Genomic DNA, 16,296 nt, shown 5'->3' with positions numbered 1-16,296 from the left:
GAAATCTACGAGCAACTGACAGTTGCCTGATAGGTGCAGACATAAACGTTTGCGTAGGGATTAATTTTATTCTCAGTTTAAAATCAGCAGTGTTATTTTTTTTTAACTGAAAAAATAGGTTTACTTCATTGGTTCCTCCCATCATCAGAGCTGGTAAAAAAAAAAAAAAAAAAAGACTAATTTAACGTGCTTTCTAACAAAAAACACGGGATTGCAGCACTGCCTGCAAAAATGGGCGCAAGAAGCTCATTCCTTTCTGTTAAGAACTTGTGATTTTTCTGCTCCACCTTGTGGCCATAATGCAACTACTACATGTGAAAGTTAAAGGCTTTTCTCTGAGCTGGTCAGGCCTTCTAAATAGCCGCATTGCGGGAACCCGCCTCTACACAAACGTGTAGAAAATGGTGTCTTGCTTTGTAGCTGGAGATGGGAAACAGACTTGCCCTTTTTCCTACGTCCTCCCCCATTTCCTTCATTCTTTAATTCCTAATCCTCAGGCCCGCCCACCCACTGTGCCCCTAGGGTCTTTTCGCTGTTTGACCTTCGCCTCACCCAGCATCCGGTTGATCGCAACCCCTTCCCCACCCGCCGCCCTCCCTCCGGGTCCCCGCCAGTGCCTCGACCCCCGCAATCCCTGCCGCGAGGGCCCGCCCCCTCCGCCGGCAGCCAATGGCGGCGCGATCCCGCCCCGCCCCGCCCCTCCCGCCGCGTCCCAAGCTGGTTTGGGCCTGGGCTGCGAGACCCTGGGACCCTTGGCTCTTCTGCTGGGCTTCGGCAGGCGCGCGCCCAGGAGGCACGCGGCTCGGCCTCGGAAGCCATGGACTCGCAGGGGCTGAAGGTGAGCGGGCAGGAGCTGGCCGTGTGTTGCCTTGGGGTTGCCGGGGTGGCGAGGGGCCGGGGGGCGTGGAGAGCTCGCGGACCGACCTGGCTAGGCCGTTGTTACTCTACGGTACCTGCCGCCCCGGCTGGCTAGGTGCCCCCGCCTGGGGTGCGGGCCTGTAACCTACATCACCTGCTCTCGCTCCGCGGGCCCTGCTTTGGAATCTTGAGGTCTGGGCAGCCTTCCCCGCGCACTGCTTTCCGAATTGCCGTTAGTGTGCTTTCCCCCCCCTGTTGGTCGTGTTTACTTTTAGTTTTGTACCCTGTTTGCTTGGAAGGTTTGGTCAACATAGGACACCTAGTGCGTCTCCCGGGTGCAGTTTTTTTTTTAACATGTTTATTTGAGTATAACTGTTTTACAATAGTCCCCGGGTGCAATTTTTAAGGACTTACAGCAAACTAGTGCCAGCTCCCCCCGTGGGACGGTAAAAGGAGCACGGAAAGATGATATGAAATCAGTTAAAGATATAGGCTTGAAAATGGAGGAGTATTTTAGGGTGATGGTCTTCTCTGTTTATCACTGATGCATCCGTTCAGCAGATATTTAATGACGGTCCACGTAAGAAAAATAATGATATGAAAACAAAGACATGAGACTTGAAAGTAAAAAGTTACTTTTTAGGATGATGATCTTCTCCATTCATTTGTTCACTGATTCCCTTGTTCAACACATATTGATGGAGGGCTCACTGTCCACTGGAGCTGGAGATAGTGATGAACAGAACGGAACAGTCCCCGCCTTCACAGGGACTGTGAATTTATAATCTAATGTTGGCGAAAACCTTAATTAAATTAATTCAACAAATGTTTATTGAATGCCTCCCATGTGTCTGGCACTATTCTAAGCGTGAAGATAATAAGCCCTGCAGTAGTAAAGCTAAGAAAAACCCTCCCAAATCTTTCTACATCTGGGGAGGGGGAGTCAGTCGGTAAACAGGTAAACAGGCAATGCGTACCATGTTAGCTGGTGATGATGGGGGTGCTGGAGTGTCTTTTGCTTTTTTGCCAGAAGTTTTACATTATCTTCCTGTGAAGCCTTCCCTCATCCCCTTAAGTATTTTCATCCCCTTAAATTTATCTTTTGTACTGCCACCCAAATGAACTTTTTAATAAAAACACTTTCATGCTAAAAACTGTGATTTAACTCATCACTTAGACTAGAGGAGCAACACAATAGGAGGCCCTTCTTGACCCTAGCTTTCTTCTAACCTTGTTATCCAATAATCCCTGTTCTACTGAACGTTCTAGAACAGGAGCCTTAAGTAGAACAGCAAACTTTAAAGGGCCAGGTGGTACATATTCAGGCTTTATGGGCCATAGGGTCTCTGTAGCATCGAATCTGCCATAGTATCATGAAAGCAGCTATCGACAATACTTAAGCATGGCTTTGTTCTAATAAAACTTTACTTACGGACACTGAAATTTGAATTATTTGAATATAGCTCCCTGTGCTGTACAGTAGGAAACTTGTTGTTTATCCATTATCTATATAATAGTTTGCATCTGCTAACCCCAAATTCCCAGTCCATCCCTACCCTGCCTCCCCTCCCCCTTGGCAACCATCAGTCTCTTCTCTGTGTCTTAGTCTGTTTTTGTGTCATAGATAAGTTCATTTGTGTCATACTTTTAGATTCCACGTATAATTGATATCATACGGTATTTCTCTTTCTAACTTACTTCACTTAGTATGATAATCTCTAGTTGCATCCATGTTGATGCAAATGGCATTATTTCATTCTTTTTTATGGCTGAATAGTATTCCATTGTGTGTGTGTGCGTGTGTGTATATGTGTATATATATATATACACACAGATATACACACACACACACCACATCTTTATCCATTCATCTGTCAATAGACATTTAGGTTGTTTACATGTCTTGGCTATTGTAAATAGTGCTGCTGTGAACATTGGGATGCATGTATCTTTTAAAATTTTCTCCTGATATATGCCCAGGAGTGGGATTGCGGGATCATATGGCAACTCTATTTTTAGTTTTTTGAGGAACCTCCATATGGTTTTCCATAATGGCTGCACCAATTGTATTCCCACCGACAGTGTAGGAGGGTTCCCTTTTCTCCACACCCTCTCCAGCATTTGTTATTTGTACATTTTTTAATGATGGCCATTCTGACCGGTGTGAGATGATACCTCATTGTAGTTTTAATTTGCATTTCTCTAATAATTAACGATGTTGAGCATCTTTTCATGTGCCCGTCGGCCATCTGTGTGTCTACTTTGGAGAAGTGTCTATTTAGGTCTTCTGCCCATTTTTTGATTGGGTTGTTGGGCTTTTTTCTTTCTTTCTTTCTTTTTCCTGAGTTGTTTGAGCTGTTTGTATATTTTGAAAATTAAGCCCTCGTCAGTTACATCATTTGCAAATATTTTCTCCCCCTCCATAGGTTTTTTCATTTTGTTTGTGGTTTCCTTTGCTGTACATAAGCTTTTAAGTTTGATTAGGTCCCATTTGTTTATTTTTGCTTTTAATTCTATTACCTTGGAAACTGACGTAATAAAACATTGGTACGATTTATGTCAGAGAATGTTTTGCCTTATGCTCTCTTCTAGTAGTTTTATGGTGTCATGTCTTAATATTTAAGACTTTAAGCCATTTTGAGTTTATTTTTGTGTATGGTGTGAGGATGTGTTCTAACTTCATTGATTTACATGCGGCTGTCCAGCTTTCCCAGCATCACTTGCTGAAGAGACTGTCTCTTCTCTATTGTATATTCTTACCTCCTTTGTGGAAGATTAATTGACCGTAGGTGCGTGGGTTCAAATAGTCTTTAGATTCTAGTCTCAGTTGGAAATTTTAAGCTTTTCTGGGACAGAAACCATTTCTTATTCATCTTCATGTTCACCGTACCTAGCCCAGTGCTTGGCACTCATAGCAGTCAGTAAATGTTTGTTGGATTGAACAAACCGAACCTGAACCAAGGCAGTGGAAATAGCTGCGGGGAGTGGGAAGCAGACTAGAACAATAGAAGAAGAACTTACTGACTGGTTAGACTTCTGGGGACTGTGCAAACAGGAAGAGAGCATTCCTGACGCAATGTCCGGCTTGGGTTTTGGGGAAATTGAAATAGGAATCTGGAGCTGCAATGAGAGGTCTTGGCTGGACACGTGTTTTTTTGTTTGTTTTTTTAATATCAACATTTGGGGTTTGGAGGAACTTTTTTTTTTGGAATAGTTTTACAGTATGATGTCTCAATTAATCCTTACAATGACCTATAAATGACTACCAGCATTTTACAAATGAGCAAACTGAGCGGCTATAAGATGGACCGGAAATTTGAAAACAGGTCTTAAAATCCATGTCCTGTTTATGATACCATGCCACTGCCTTTTAGGAGAGTTATAGGTGCTTAGTGATACTAAACGCTGGACAGAAGTCAAGTAAGATGATACTAAAAGTGTCCTTAGGGGCTTCCCTGGTGGCGCAGTGGTTGAGAATCCGCCTGCCGATGCAGGGGACACGGGTTCGTGCCCCGGTCCAGGAAGATCCCACATGCTGTGGAGCGGCTGGGCCCGTGAGCCATGGCCGCTGAGCCTTCGCGTCCGGAGCCACAACAGTGAGAGGCCCGCATATCACACACACACACAAAAAAAAGTGTCCTTAGTTGTGGCAAACTGAGAAGTCATTTGCAACCTTAGGGAAAGGGCTCTGGAGGAAAACTGCACTTTCTGAGGTGTGCTGTGGGGGTCTTGGAATTGGTGTCCAGATCACACTTTGAAGAAACAGTGGCTGAGAAGGGACTAGAGAACAGTAACCACAGGGAGAGAAGCAGAGTAAAAGTTGGAAGACGTTTGCCAGGCTGTTCTAGAGAAGCACGTGGACTGTAGCCCTCCAGAAACAATGGACTGTTAAAAAAAAAAAAAAAAAAAGCTGTTCAGACACTCATTTTAATCCTGTCAATCAGTGCTTCATCTGTATTTCTTGCTCCTGCTGAACCAGCTGAAGAGTCAGACTAGGGAGGTATGGGATGGCCCGAATTGGTTTGTGGGAGTGAATCAGGTATATCACGGTGATAGTGAATATGGCTTCCCTCTTTGATTAGGTTAGCAACTAAGCCTTAGATGTGATCCTGAGAAAAATGGTGTAAAGCATAGATCCAATTAATCAGAACTTTGTATCTCCTGATACTAGTTTTCTGCCTCATGTATAAATAATTTTGAAAAAAGCCTAATGATAGTGATTTCCATTAAAAAATAAATCCTTTGTTTTAGTTATTTGTTGTAGAACTCAGAAAACAAGATAACCTTTGACAATCAATTGCTGAGTTTAATTGGTCATTACTTTGTGATGCTATAAAAACAAAATAGAAGGGTTTTTGTTTTTAAAAGAAATCTGGTCTGGCAGTGGAAGCCTCTTGTCTTTTTTTTTTTTTATTCCTGCTTTTTGTCTGTTTTCCCATTTTCTAAAACCTTAAGAAAATGTGGGGAAAGGAAAGAGGTGACAATACCCTGACTTCAGTATTGTTAAGAAATAGTTTAGGAAAAAAAGATTGAAATTATTAGAAAACATTGAGTTATTTCAATAATTTTGTGTTCATTGTGTTCTACATTCCTTAAGTGCTAGCCTTTAACAGTACTTAAGGAACTTGGAAGAAAAAATACGTTATCGAAGTTTTAGATTATTCAAGATCTTAGGTTAATATCTGCTTAGAGTATTTCAGAACATCAGAATCTCTTTTAACATTTAGTCTTTATTTCCTCTTAGACTTTGATTAATTACTATTGTCAAGAGAGATATTTCCATCATGTGTTACTTGTTGCCAGTGAGGGAACTAAGAGGTATGGCAGTGATCCCGTCTTCAGGTTTTATTATGCCTATGGTACATTAATGGAAGGTATGTGCTAATTATTAAACATTTCCATAAGTTTTAAATTCTTGTTTTGCACAAAGAACAATTTTCACTTCGTAATTTTGATTTTCAGGTAAAACTCAAGAAGCTCTTCGAGAATTTGAGGCTATTAAAAATAAACAAGATGTATCACTTTGTTCTCTAATTGCACTGATATACACTCATAAAATGAGTCCCAATCCAGGTATAGTATTTAAGTACAATGCTTAGACAGATTTTTCTACTCAACTCATTTTGATTTTTCTTAATTACCTTAACATTCAGTCTAATCATACTGTATTATGTATTATCTGTAGATACTATTTATGTCATAGTTGTTTTATCTTCCTGACAAGACTAAGTTTATCAAGCATGAGAAATATGGGTCTTCTATTGCTTTTATATTCCTTATCTCCTATGGCAGAAGTTTCATTAGTATGTAGGGATTGTTTGAATTAATGTAAAGGTGAATAAATATTAGCAATGGCTAAAACAAAAAAGGACAGCTCAAAACAGGTATATACATAAATTACTCTGTAGCAGCCAACTTTACAACTTGTTTTGTGCATATATAGCTACATGCAGTTTCTCTCTTCTACTATATCTTGAGCTTCTTAAAAGCCTTTACATCCCCCAGAGGGGCTAGCTCTTTGGAAGATATTCAGTAAATTTTTATCCAGTAGTAGGTTGGGAAATATGATTAGATTACAGAAGGATCTTTATACATAAACCAGCAACTAAAATTGTGTGAACTGTCTTAATACATAGCATATGTCTTAATACATATGGCTGAGGCAGAAGAGTATTGGAATTATAGGTAATAAAAAAGAAATAGTATTGTATTCATCCATATTTATCCAGTAACAGCTAATAGCATTGTAAAAATAGATCTTGTTTCAAATAATTAAACAATTACCAAATGTCATAAATTTTTTTAAATATTAGGAAACAGTTTTTTCTTAAGCAAAGTATCACTTACACCCTTCACCCACATATACTTGTACAAATAAATAAAAAGTTATTTAAAACACAATATGTTTAGTTCATAAACAAATCTAACGACTAGATGCTTTCTAAAACTTTCAAGAAAGTGGGGAAATAGCATGTACTGCTTATCCATAGGAGTAGGCTGGGGAGACTTTGTGGGAATGGGGACTTGATCTTCTCAGACAGGAGAACTCGATGGGCAGATATGTGGAAATGGTTCAGAATTAGGTTCATCTCTGGATCCCCTTCCTCTATGTTCCAGCAGGAGTGTGTGTAGCTGGAGCAGAGAATTGGTGTAGGAGAGCTGTAGTCAGTAAGCCTTAAAAAAAAAAGAGAGAGAGAGAAATTAACAAAATGTTTTCTTCCTAGAATCAAGTTTTTATTTAATTGGTTACTCCCAAGAGTACTGTTTCTGTTAGAAAATGTGATTTCCAGGGGCTTGCCTGGTGGCGCAGTGGTTGAGAATCCGCCTGCCGATGCAGGGGACACGGGTTCGTGCCCCGGTCCGGGAAGATCCCACATGCCGCGGAGCGGCTGGGCCCGTGAGCCATGGCCGCTGGGCCTGCGCGTCCGGAGCCTGTGCTCCGCAATGGGAGAGGCCACAGCAGTGAGAGGCCCGCGTAAAAAAAAGAAAATGTGATTTCCAGGGTTGTTTAGAGACACCTGAGTAGTCACTCGACTTTCCTCCATAATAATGCTGAGTGCGCTTGAGTTCAGGAGAGGCCCAAATGTCTGTCTGTCTCGCCTAGGAAGAGCCTACATTGTTCTCGTACATTCTTCCTGAATGCTAATGTAAGCCCTGTTTATTAAAGGGCTGTGATGCATTAAGAACTTGAGCTGATATCTGGAAAGAACTAGCTTTATGCAGACTATCACAGCTAGCTGATGCCCCACTAGGGACTTGATGGAAATCTGGGCAGTAAGGTACAGTGCCTGCTCCTGCCCCCTAAGTTCTGTTTCTGTATCATGCCTATTTAGTGAGAACTTCTGAAGGTGTTGCAGTGGTTGTGCTGTAGGCAGGGCAGAAGGGGTCCCTTGCCAAGCAATCTCTAGCCCTCCAGAGAACAATTTTGTTTCCTAAACTCATAAAGTTGTACCTTGGTAATTCCACATTTAAATTTAAATTTGTATCCTTAGAGTTAAAAGGAGGAGTCACGTACCTTTCCTTGGTAGCCATTTCCAGAAAGGTAGTCTGTTAGACTTTCAGTCCTCAACTTCGACATTTCTTCTTTCTATTGGCTAGCTGATCCACATTTTGATTTGACCTGAGATTTGGATCTAACTGACATTTGTGTCCCAAGCATTTACATAACAGATTAAATAGAAGTGATTAGAGTTCTAGGTGTAGACCATCTTTTTAAGGGAGCAGTCAGACAGTCAGTATTAACTATATAAGTGGTAATTATACCACCTTTCATTGACCTCTGACAGCAGCCTAGCTTGGTTATATATTTTCGAATTGGATTAGGAAGTAGGGTAATTTGACTCCTAGTTCTGAATTTGCCCCTAATAATTGTCTCATTTTAGAATCATTGCCAACTTTTTCATCTTATTATTAAAAAATATATTTGCATATATAGCCTTTATGTCTTGAGAGTGACATGAACTATAGAACTGTAGTGTGGTCACAGTGGTCATTAGCCACAGGTGGCTGTAGAGCACTTGAAATGTGTCTCGTTTGAGGACATGAATTTTCAATTTAATTCTAATTAATTTACTTTAAAATTTAAAACTGATGCTTGATTCAGTTAGAAAAATTATGTTTAGAACAGGTATATGATTCTGCTTTTCCCAAAATACATTTTGTAAAATCTCAGTATAAAGATTTGCTGAAGAAAATTTCACATCTTAATTGAGATGTGCTTTGTGTAAAGTGCATACCAGATTTTAAAGATTTAGTAAGACGAAAAAAAAGAAAAGTATCTTCATAATAATTTTCAAATCAATTATGTGTGGAAATGATAATTTGGATATATTGGGTTAAATAAAATATATGATTAAAGTGAATTTTACTTGTTGCTACTTCTTTGATGTGGCTACTAGGAAATTTTAAATTACGTATGTGGCTTGCATTTTATTTTTATTAGTGCTGCTGTAGAGAGAAGAACTATATTCTCTGCTGTTAGTTATCTGACCTATTATAAACTTTTAATCTAGAATTTAATTTTCACTTAATGTCTTTTTTTCCTTCTCCCAGATAGAGAAGCTATTCTGGAATCAGATGCCAGAGTGAAGGAGCAGCGTAAAGGAGCTGGACCAAAAGCTTTGTACCATGCAGGCTTATTTTTGTGGCACATTGGTCGTCACGATAAGGCGAGAGAATATGTTGACCGAATGATCAAAATGTCAAATGGTAGTAAAGAGGTAGCTAGTTTTCTTATTTTGAAATACTAACATTAAAGGAAGCTTATGTTATTTATATAAAAGCTTTGTTATTGTCCACTCTATTCTCATTTTATAAATAACAGTCTTATTTTAATATTTTATTATTTTATAAAATTGTGGTTCTCTAAAGTTTTTTTTTTTTTTTAATGTTATTTATTAACTCTTGACAAGAGCCCTCCCTGCTTCCTTCCCTCCCTTTCCTCCTTTTCATTCTCCTTCCTTCCCTCCCACTCTCCTTATTGAACTGCTCTAGGTACAAGGCACCATTATTTGCACTGTTAATAATAGAAAGATTAAAAATACATAAACTTTACCTTCATGAATGGATCATCTAGCAGTGTTATAGAGCAATTAACCCAATAGACCCAATTAACATTGTGAGAAAATTGACAAATGGAATGAGAGAAGTGTGATTAAAATGTGCAGGAAAATAATAGTTAACATTTATTGCTCATTTACTTTGTGCTAGGCACTATTTTACGTACTCAAGGAGAGATCACATCAATAACTGTTAGGCGAATGAAGAAGAATTTCTTGAAGGAAGTAGCATTTGAGCTAAAACCTGAAAGATGGATACAGTTTCCACAGGCAAAGAATATGGAAAAGGGAAGTAGATACTCCCAAGGTGGGAGATAATAGAAAGGAGAAGAACAAGGAGACGTGTAGGTCTGGGTACAGTGAGAACCTCACACCTGATGGGAATACAGGGTACAGAGAAGAAGAGGGTCGAAGAAAAGTTTGGAAAAGTGGGTTGGGACAAATTGAAGGATCTTGATGGCTAGGTACAAATACTTGTATCTAATTTGATATGTGCTGAGGGTCATTGAAGATTTTTAATCATGTCAGTGATGTCATTAAAGTGCAAATTCAGAAGATGAATTTAGCAATGGTTTATAGGATGAACTGACCTGGGAAGAAACCAGAATGCAGGCCCCCAAAGATAGCACTTTCTGGCAGAAGGCTTTAAGGGGCTACACTAAAATACTATTCAGTGTGTCAAATTCAGGTAGGAATTTGAGAATTATCAAATACCCACAGGACTTTTCAACTTATTATAAATACTGGGGGAAAGATACTGAGGTGTCAGATATCAAGGATGTCTCTCTGAGGTTTTAAGCCTGGACAATTCAGAGACCAGTTAACGTGACTAGAAAATACTTTGGGCTGAGAAGGTAATCTTGGAGGGAGGTGATGTGTTTGGTTTTAGACATTCTATGTTTCAGGCTCTGACAGAACAGTGAGATGGAGACAGTAGATGAGCTTCTAGAAAAAGAAGAGAAAAAATTAGGAAAGGTATTTGACTAGAAATAAAGGTTGGGAATCATCCACACAGTTGAAATGATTCAAGAAAGTACAGTGATCTAATGAGTAGAAGTAACATTGTTTAAGTATTCTTACCTGTCTTTCCAGGTGAAATATAGGGAAGTAAATATGATCTAAGTTAAAGATTTATAAGGTTTATTAAGTAACCTAGAAATTTTTTGACAGACGAGCAGATTTCATAATATTTTATTTGGCATTAAAAAGAAAAATAATCAACGTGTATTCATCTTCTTTCTAATCCTATAAACCTTACAGTGCATTGGCTCACTAACATTTCTGAAGGTAAACTTCATGGCTTCTTCATTTTTTAATTTCTGAGGCCATTTTATCCTTTCATTTGAAGCTCACTGGACTAGTCAAAGAGACTGAGATAGTTGCCAGATTATCTTAATTTTTAATAAATGTGAAGCAAGGCACTTCTTTTTTCCCAGCTTAGTTCATTTGGTCTGTATCCCCCAAAAGAGGTAACAAATTCTTATTTTTGTATTGAATTACATGTTTAGCAGTTATTAGTAATTTATTAGCAAAACCCCATGTAAGAATATTGGTTATGTAGTATTAAGGGAATATTTTACAAGCTTCTTAATATTGACCACAGTAGTAATCTTAAAGGCTGAAATTCATAATAGTTCCCAAGACTGTAGGCTAGCAAGGGTTGGAAAGTGATTTTATTGCAGTTTTATTTTTTATAACATTTGATAGAGTGATTTTTGTTACTAATTACAAAGAAGAATGATGCTTAGTTTAACTTCTTCATCAACATTTATTTCTTTCATTTCTAAAAAAATGAAAATATTAGAATTATTCATTTTACAGGGACAGGTTTTGAGAGCATGGCTTGATATTACAAGAGGAAAAGAAGCTTATACTAAAAAAGCACTAAGGTATTTTGAAGAGGGATTACAAGATGGAAATGATATTTTTGCTCTGCTGGGTAAGGTGAGTTGGCATTAGATTAATAAAATGATGTTTTAAAATTTATTTGTAATATATATGAAACCCAACAAAACCACGTAGCTCAGAAAGATAGTTTTTAATGTTACTTTTATCAACTCTCAACTGCAGGTGGGACTTGTATTTGTATGGGATGTTGAACAGTAAGCTAGAGAAAAGTACTCCCTGCCGAATTCCTGAATCCTGGATCAGTTTTAATTGTTTCTGTTGTTGCTGTCGGTAGTTGTGGTGGTTCCTATATTATTTACTCACCAAACATCTATGATGTATCTAATATGTGTGAGGCATCACTCTACATACTAGGGATACCCTAAGCAAAATAAAACCTGTTGCTTTTATGGAGCTTATGTTCTACTGGTGGAGACAGACAATAAAGAAAGTAAGTGAATTATGTGGTATATTAGAAGGTGGTAAGTACAATGGAAAAATAAAGCAAGGAAAGAGGGAGAAATACAACTGAACTTGCAGTTTTAAATGATGTGGTCAGAGAAAGTGACATTTGAGCAAAGACTTACAGGAGGTGAGGGTTAAAGCCCTGTGGGCACCTGGGGAGAGCATGCATTACAAATAGGGGAGTAGAGAGTTCAGATACCTTAAGGCATGTTGAAGGCATTGCTAGGAGGCCTGGAGACTAAAGCAGAATGAGGGAAGGGGAGAAAAGTGAAGGCTAGAGGGAGAGAAGGTAAGGGTCAGGACAGGTGGGCATGGGGGGAATGAGGAGAGGCTGGCTGATTCTGTAAAGCCTTTGGCTTTTGCTTTGAACCAGATAGATGGGCAGCCAATGAACAGAGAAATAACATGATGTAACTTACATTGAGAGGGATGACCAAGTGGCAGTGTTATTAGAAATCATTGGTGGGTAGAAATGTTTAATTTGGACTTTTTCTTCAATTCCATGGATGCCGTCTTAATTCCTTAAATTAAAAAAAAATCATTTTTTATTTCAGCAAAAAGAATTAAATTTATATTAGGAAAACAGTCTATTAAATTAGCAGTAATCTGGTGTGGGGGGATAAAAAAGAAAGAGAGGATTATTGGTGTCTTGGCTATTGCCAATGTACCTACATTGCTCTTGTCATTTCCCTGGCTAGTGAGCTTGTTCAGATGTTTGCCACCAGTACAACTAGTATTTGTGCTGCTTGGACTCAGGTTTTGCCTAATGGCACTGCTAGAGCTTATAGGCATTTAGCAAATTTTTTTAAAAGTTTTTCTTGATCATTTCTGCTCCCCTCTATTCCTTAAAGAAAAGCTAGTAGGTAATCTAAGGTAGGGCTATTTCAAGTGTCAATATAAGCAGCTTAAGAAGGATTTACCTTTTTCCTCTAATACTTTAGACTGGTTTAAATTCTTTTTCTGATATAACCCATTCCAATTATGTATTTATTTTTCAGTTCATTCAGCAAGAGGCTTGCATTAGTTGAATTCCAACTAGGAATGATATGAACCAATTATATAGCAAATTTAGTTTCATTTAATATAGTATGTTGCATTCACATGGGAGATGATGGTCTAAGGAAGTATTAGATGTGGTCTATTTGCATGATTTTGTTATTTTATGTTACCAGCTATTTAGGCAGATTGCAAAGGCATTTATATTTTAAAAAATTATCTGCATTAATCTGTTTTACTATTGTCCACTATTGAGAAATTTAAATAATAATTTATTTTGACATAGTGATATCTTTGGATGGTTCTCATACTTTCCTTTATATGGGAACATAATCTCAAACTGATTTCGGGAATATATTGCAGTTTTACTGTACATCTGTTGAGGCTGGATGTTCATTTTGAACTGAGATATTCTAGGACTGAATTTATTCCTAAAGGAGATTCAGAAACACATTTTAAAAAATCTGACATATGATAAATATGCCTCATCATCTGTTCTTAAAGCACTTACTATATTTATAGATTTATATTTTCTGACTATGAAAGTAATACATGTACATTGTAGAAAAATTTTAGAATACAGTAATATCTGAATTAAAAATAAATATCACCATTGGAGATAACTAGATAAACTATTATATCGTAAATGACATCTCGTGTCAGTAAATATCGATCTACAAGTTAACATAATGGGTTTTAATGGCCACCTAAAATTTTATTAAGTAAATATGCTATCATTTAATCCTAGGTGCCATTTCAGGTTATTTTAAATTTTTCTATTATAAATAGTTCTGCCATAAATATGCTTCTTTTTGGTCTTATCCATTTATGTCCTTAAGATAATTCATAGAAGTAAAAATATTGAGGTAGTTTTGCACTTTATTTTGCTGATTCTTTAAAATCTTATCTTCTTTAGCCTGAAAGTAATTTTTTAAAAAAGATACAATATATATTAGTTTTAAATGCTACTTGCAAATATCCTGGAAATATTTTATTCTAAAAGGTAATTTTTCTGTTATAAATAGAAACATTCCTTATGATGTTTCTAAAAATATTTCAAAATTTTCATCCTGTAGTTATATTTCTGTTATTTAAAAGTGGATTTTAAAACGGTCACTTATAATGTAAAATATTTTTATTCTGTGATGTTTTAAAATTTTGTTTGATTAAAACTTATTTTGTTTTTCTGATTATAAAAGTGAAAACTATTTCTACAGAAAGGTCAGAAAATAAAAGTATAAAAAATGTTAAACACTAGAATTCTACCTCTTCCAGGGTAACTGCCGTGAGAACCTTAGTATATATGATCACAGTTTTGATGTCACTTTTTTCTTTTTTCTCCCATTAGGCACAGTGCCTTGAGATGCGCCAGAATTATTCAGGTGCTCTGGAGACTGTGAACCAGATAATCATGAACTTTCCAAGTTTCCTTCCTTCTTTTGTAAAGAAAATGAAACTACAACTAGCCTTGCAGGATTGGGACCAGACAGTTGAGACAGCACAGAGGTTAAGTAAAAAAAAGATGTCACAAGTATCTTTGGATCTGGTTATAGTTTTGAGAAAAAAAAAAAATCTATGTTTATTTTTTTCTTATAAGGTTTTTTTAATTTGAATTTTTCAAACAATATAGAATTGAGGAAATCCTTAATGTTGCATTGTTTTTTGTTTGTTTGTTTGTTTGTTTGCGGTATGCGGGCCTCTCACTGTTGTGGCCTCTCCGGTTGCGGAGCACAGGCTCTGGACGCGCAGGCTCAGCGGCCATGGCTCACGGGCCCAGCTGCTCCGCGGCATGTGGGATCTTCCCAGACCGGGGCATGAACCCGTTCCCTGCATCGGCAGACGGACTCTCAACCACTGTGCCACCGGGAAGCCCCGTTGCATTGTTTTTAAAGGCTGAATTTATAGATGTACATAAATATCTGGGTAGCTATTCTAAAACACTCTTATATTCAGAAAGACAAATATCCCTGACCTCATGAAGCTTATATAATAAGCAGAACAAGTAAGAAATTATGTAGTATGTTAAAAGGTTATAAGTGCAATGGAGAAAAAATACAGCCGGGAAGTGAAATAGGGACGGGGGAGGGAGGGTCTTCAATTTTACGGGTTGGTAGGGAAGGCCTGTGAGAAGATGGCGTTTGACAGAGGGAGCAAGCTTGCAGACATCCTGGAGAAGACTGCAGTAAGAAGCAAATGCAAGTGCAGAGACCTTGAGGCAAGAGTACGTGTCATATGGTTAAGGATGGGAAGGAGCAAGATGACTAGGCGGTGACGTCAGAGCACAGGGTCTTGTTGGTCATGGTAAAGACTTTGGTTTTTCTTCTGAAGTGTGAAGGCATTGGAGAGTTCCCCTCTCCCTTCTTCCCTTCCTGCTTTGTTCCTCTTTCTCTCCAACAACCCGCTCCTCTTTTTGTTCTTGCTAAATAAGTTAAAGAAACCAGTATTTTTATCCTACAGGTTTGTGAGGATTTTTTTTGCGGTACGCGGGCCTCTCACTCCTGTGGCCTCTCCCGTTGCGGAGCACAGGCTCCGGACGTGCAGGCTCAGCGGCCATGGCTCATGGGCCCAGCAGCTCCCCAGCACGTGGGAACTTCCCGGACTGGGGCATGAACCCGTGTCCCCTGCATTGGCGGGCGGACTCTCAACCACTGTGCCAACAGGGAAGCCCTATCCTACAGGTTTTGAATGATATGAATTGTATTGGTATGCCATATAACTGTAGCTTATTGCTTATCCTCAGTATTTCTAATAAATTGGTGATGGATCTAGAGACTTGGTTAGATTCACATTCACTATTTGTTTCTTTATTTGGCAGTTAATTCATAAGTGCTGATGTGTTCTTCCATCAAAGAGACATAATCTATGCTTGTCTCTCTTTTTGTGGTTATTAGCAGCAATTCGAATTCAATACCTGGGTACTTGGTTTAGGATTACAGTTTGGTTATGTCATTCTTTCTGCATTTCTTAGCTAGAATCCTCCTATAAAGAAAAACTTCCAACCTGCTGATTGGTTATCTAGTGTTATAGTTCATGTAAGAAAAGTTGGATAAACGCTTGAGTCTTTTCCCTTATTTCCAGGTTTCAGAAACAAACAAAAAAGGCCCCTAGCATTCTCCACTGGTGATTGATGGTGGTTTGGGTTTGTTTGCTTATATGACATGGATTAAACCTGAGTGTTTCTAACCATTTTGGTTATTATAATTGCTCAGATTGAGTTATCTTTGGCCATTAGTAGCTTCTTCAAGTTAGTTCTTGAGTCTTTTTTGACATAACCCTAGTAGTCTTTGATAATTTCCTTACTGTTTGGTATGGCAAGATATACCAGGGTTATTTTGTGTATTTACTGCCCTGTATAGGTATCAGCCATGGTCCAGGGCAATCTAATTCTTTTTACTGAGAAATGGTATTTGGAGACCACAATTTGGGTATAAGTAACTTTCTGATGTTTATATTTTTCCAGATTCCCTCTCTAGGCACTGTGGGGGGGATTGGGGGTGGGAGGTATCCACATAATGTATAAATATATGCATAT

General features: G+C 38.3%; 1 protein-coding gene across 1 annotated transcript in view; it reads left to right on the top strand.

The window, feature by feature from the left end:
- Positions 1-388: 388 nt before the first annotated feature.
- Positions 389-16,296, top strand: part of TTC21B (tetratricopeptide repeat domain 21B) — an 89,110-nt gene continuing 73,202 nt past the window's right edge. The window contains exons 1-6 of the mRNA XM_059052382.2: positions 389-838; positions 5,603-5,732; positions 5,821-5,931; positions 8,911-9,077; positions 11,238-11,360; positions 14,113-14,270. Coding sequence (XP_058908365.1) covers positions 818-838; positions 5,603-5,732; positions 5,821-5,931; positions 8,911-9,077; positions 11,238-11,360; positions 14,113-14,270 — 710 coding nt within the window. The 5' untranslated portion in view covers positions 389-817. The remainder of the gene's footprint in view (positions 839-5,602; positions 5,733-5,820; positions 5,932-8,910; positions 9,078-11,237; positions 11,361-14,112; positions 14,271-16,296) is intronic.

This window comes from Kogia breviceps, chromosome 2 (assembly GCF_026419965.1).
Source record: "Kogia breviceps isolate mKogBre1 chromosome 2, mKogBre1 haplotype 1, whole genome shotgun sequence".
Taxonomy (NCBI): Eukaryota; Metazoa; Chordata; class Mammalia; order Artiodactyla; family Physeteridae; genus Kogia; species Kogia breviceps.
The sequence above is the reverse complement of the archived record's forward strand: the minus strand, read 5'-3'. Positions and strand labels throughout refer to the sequence as shown.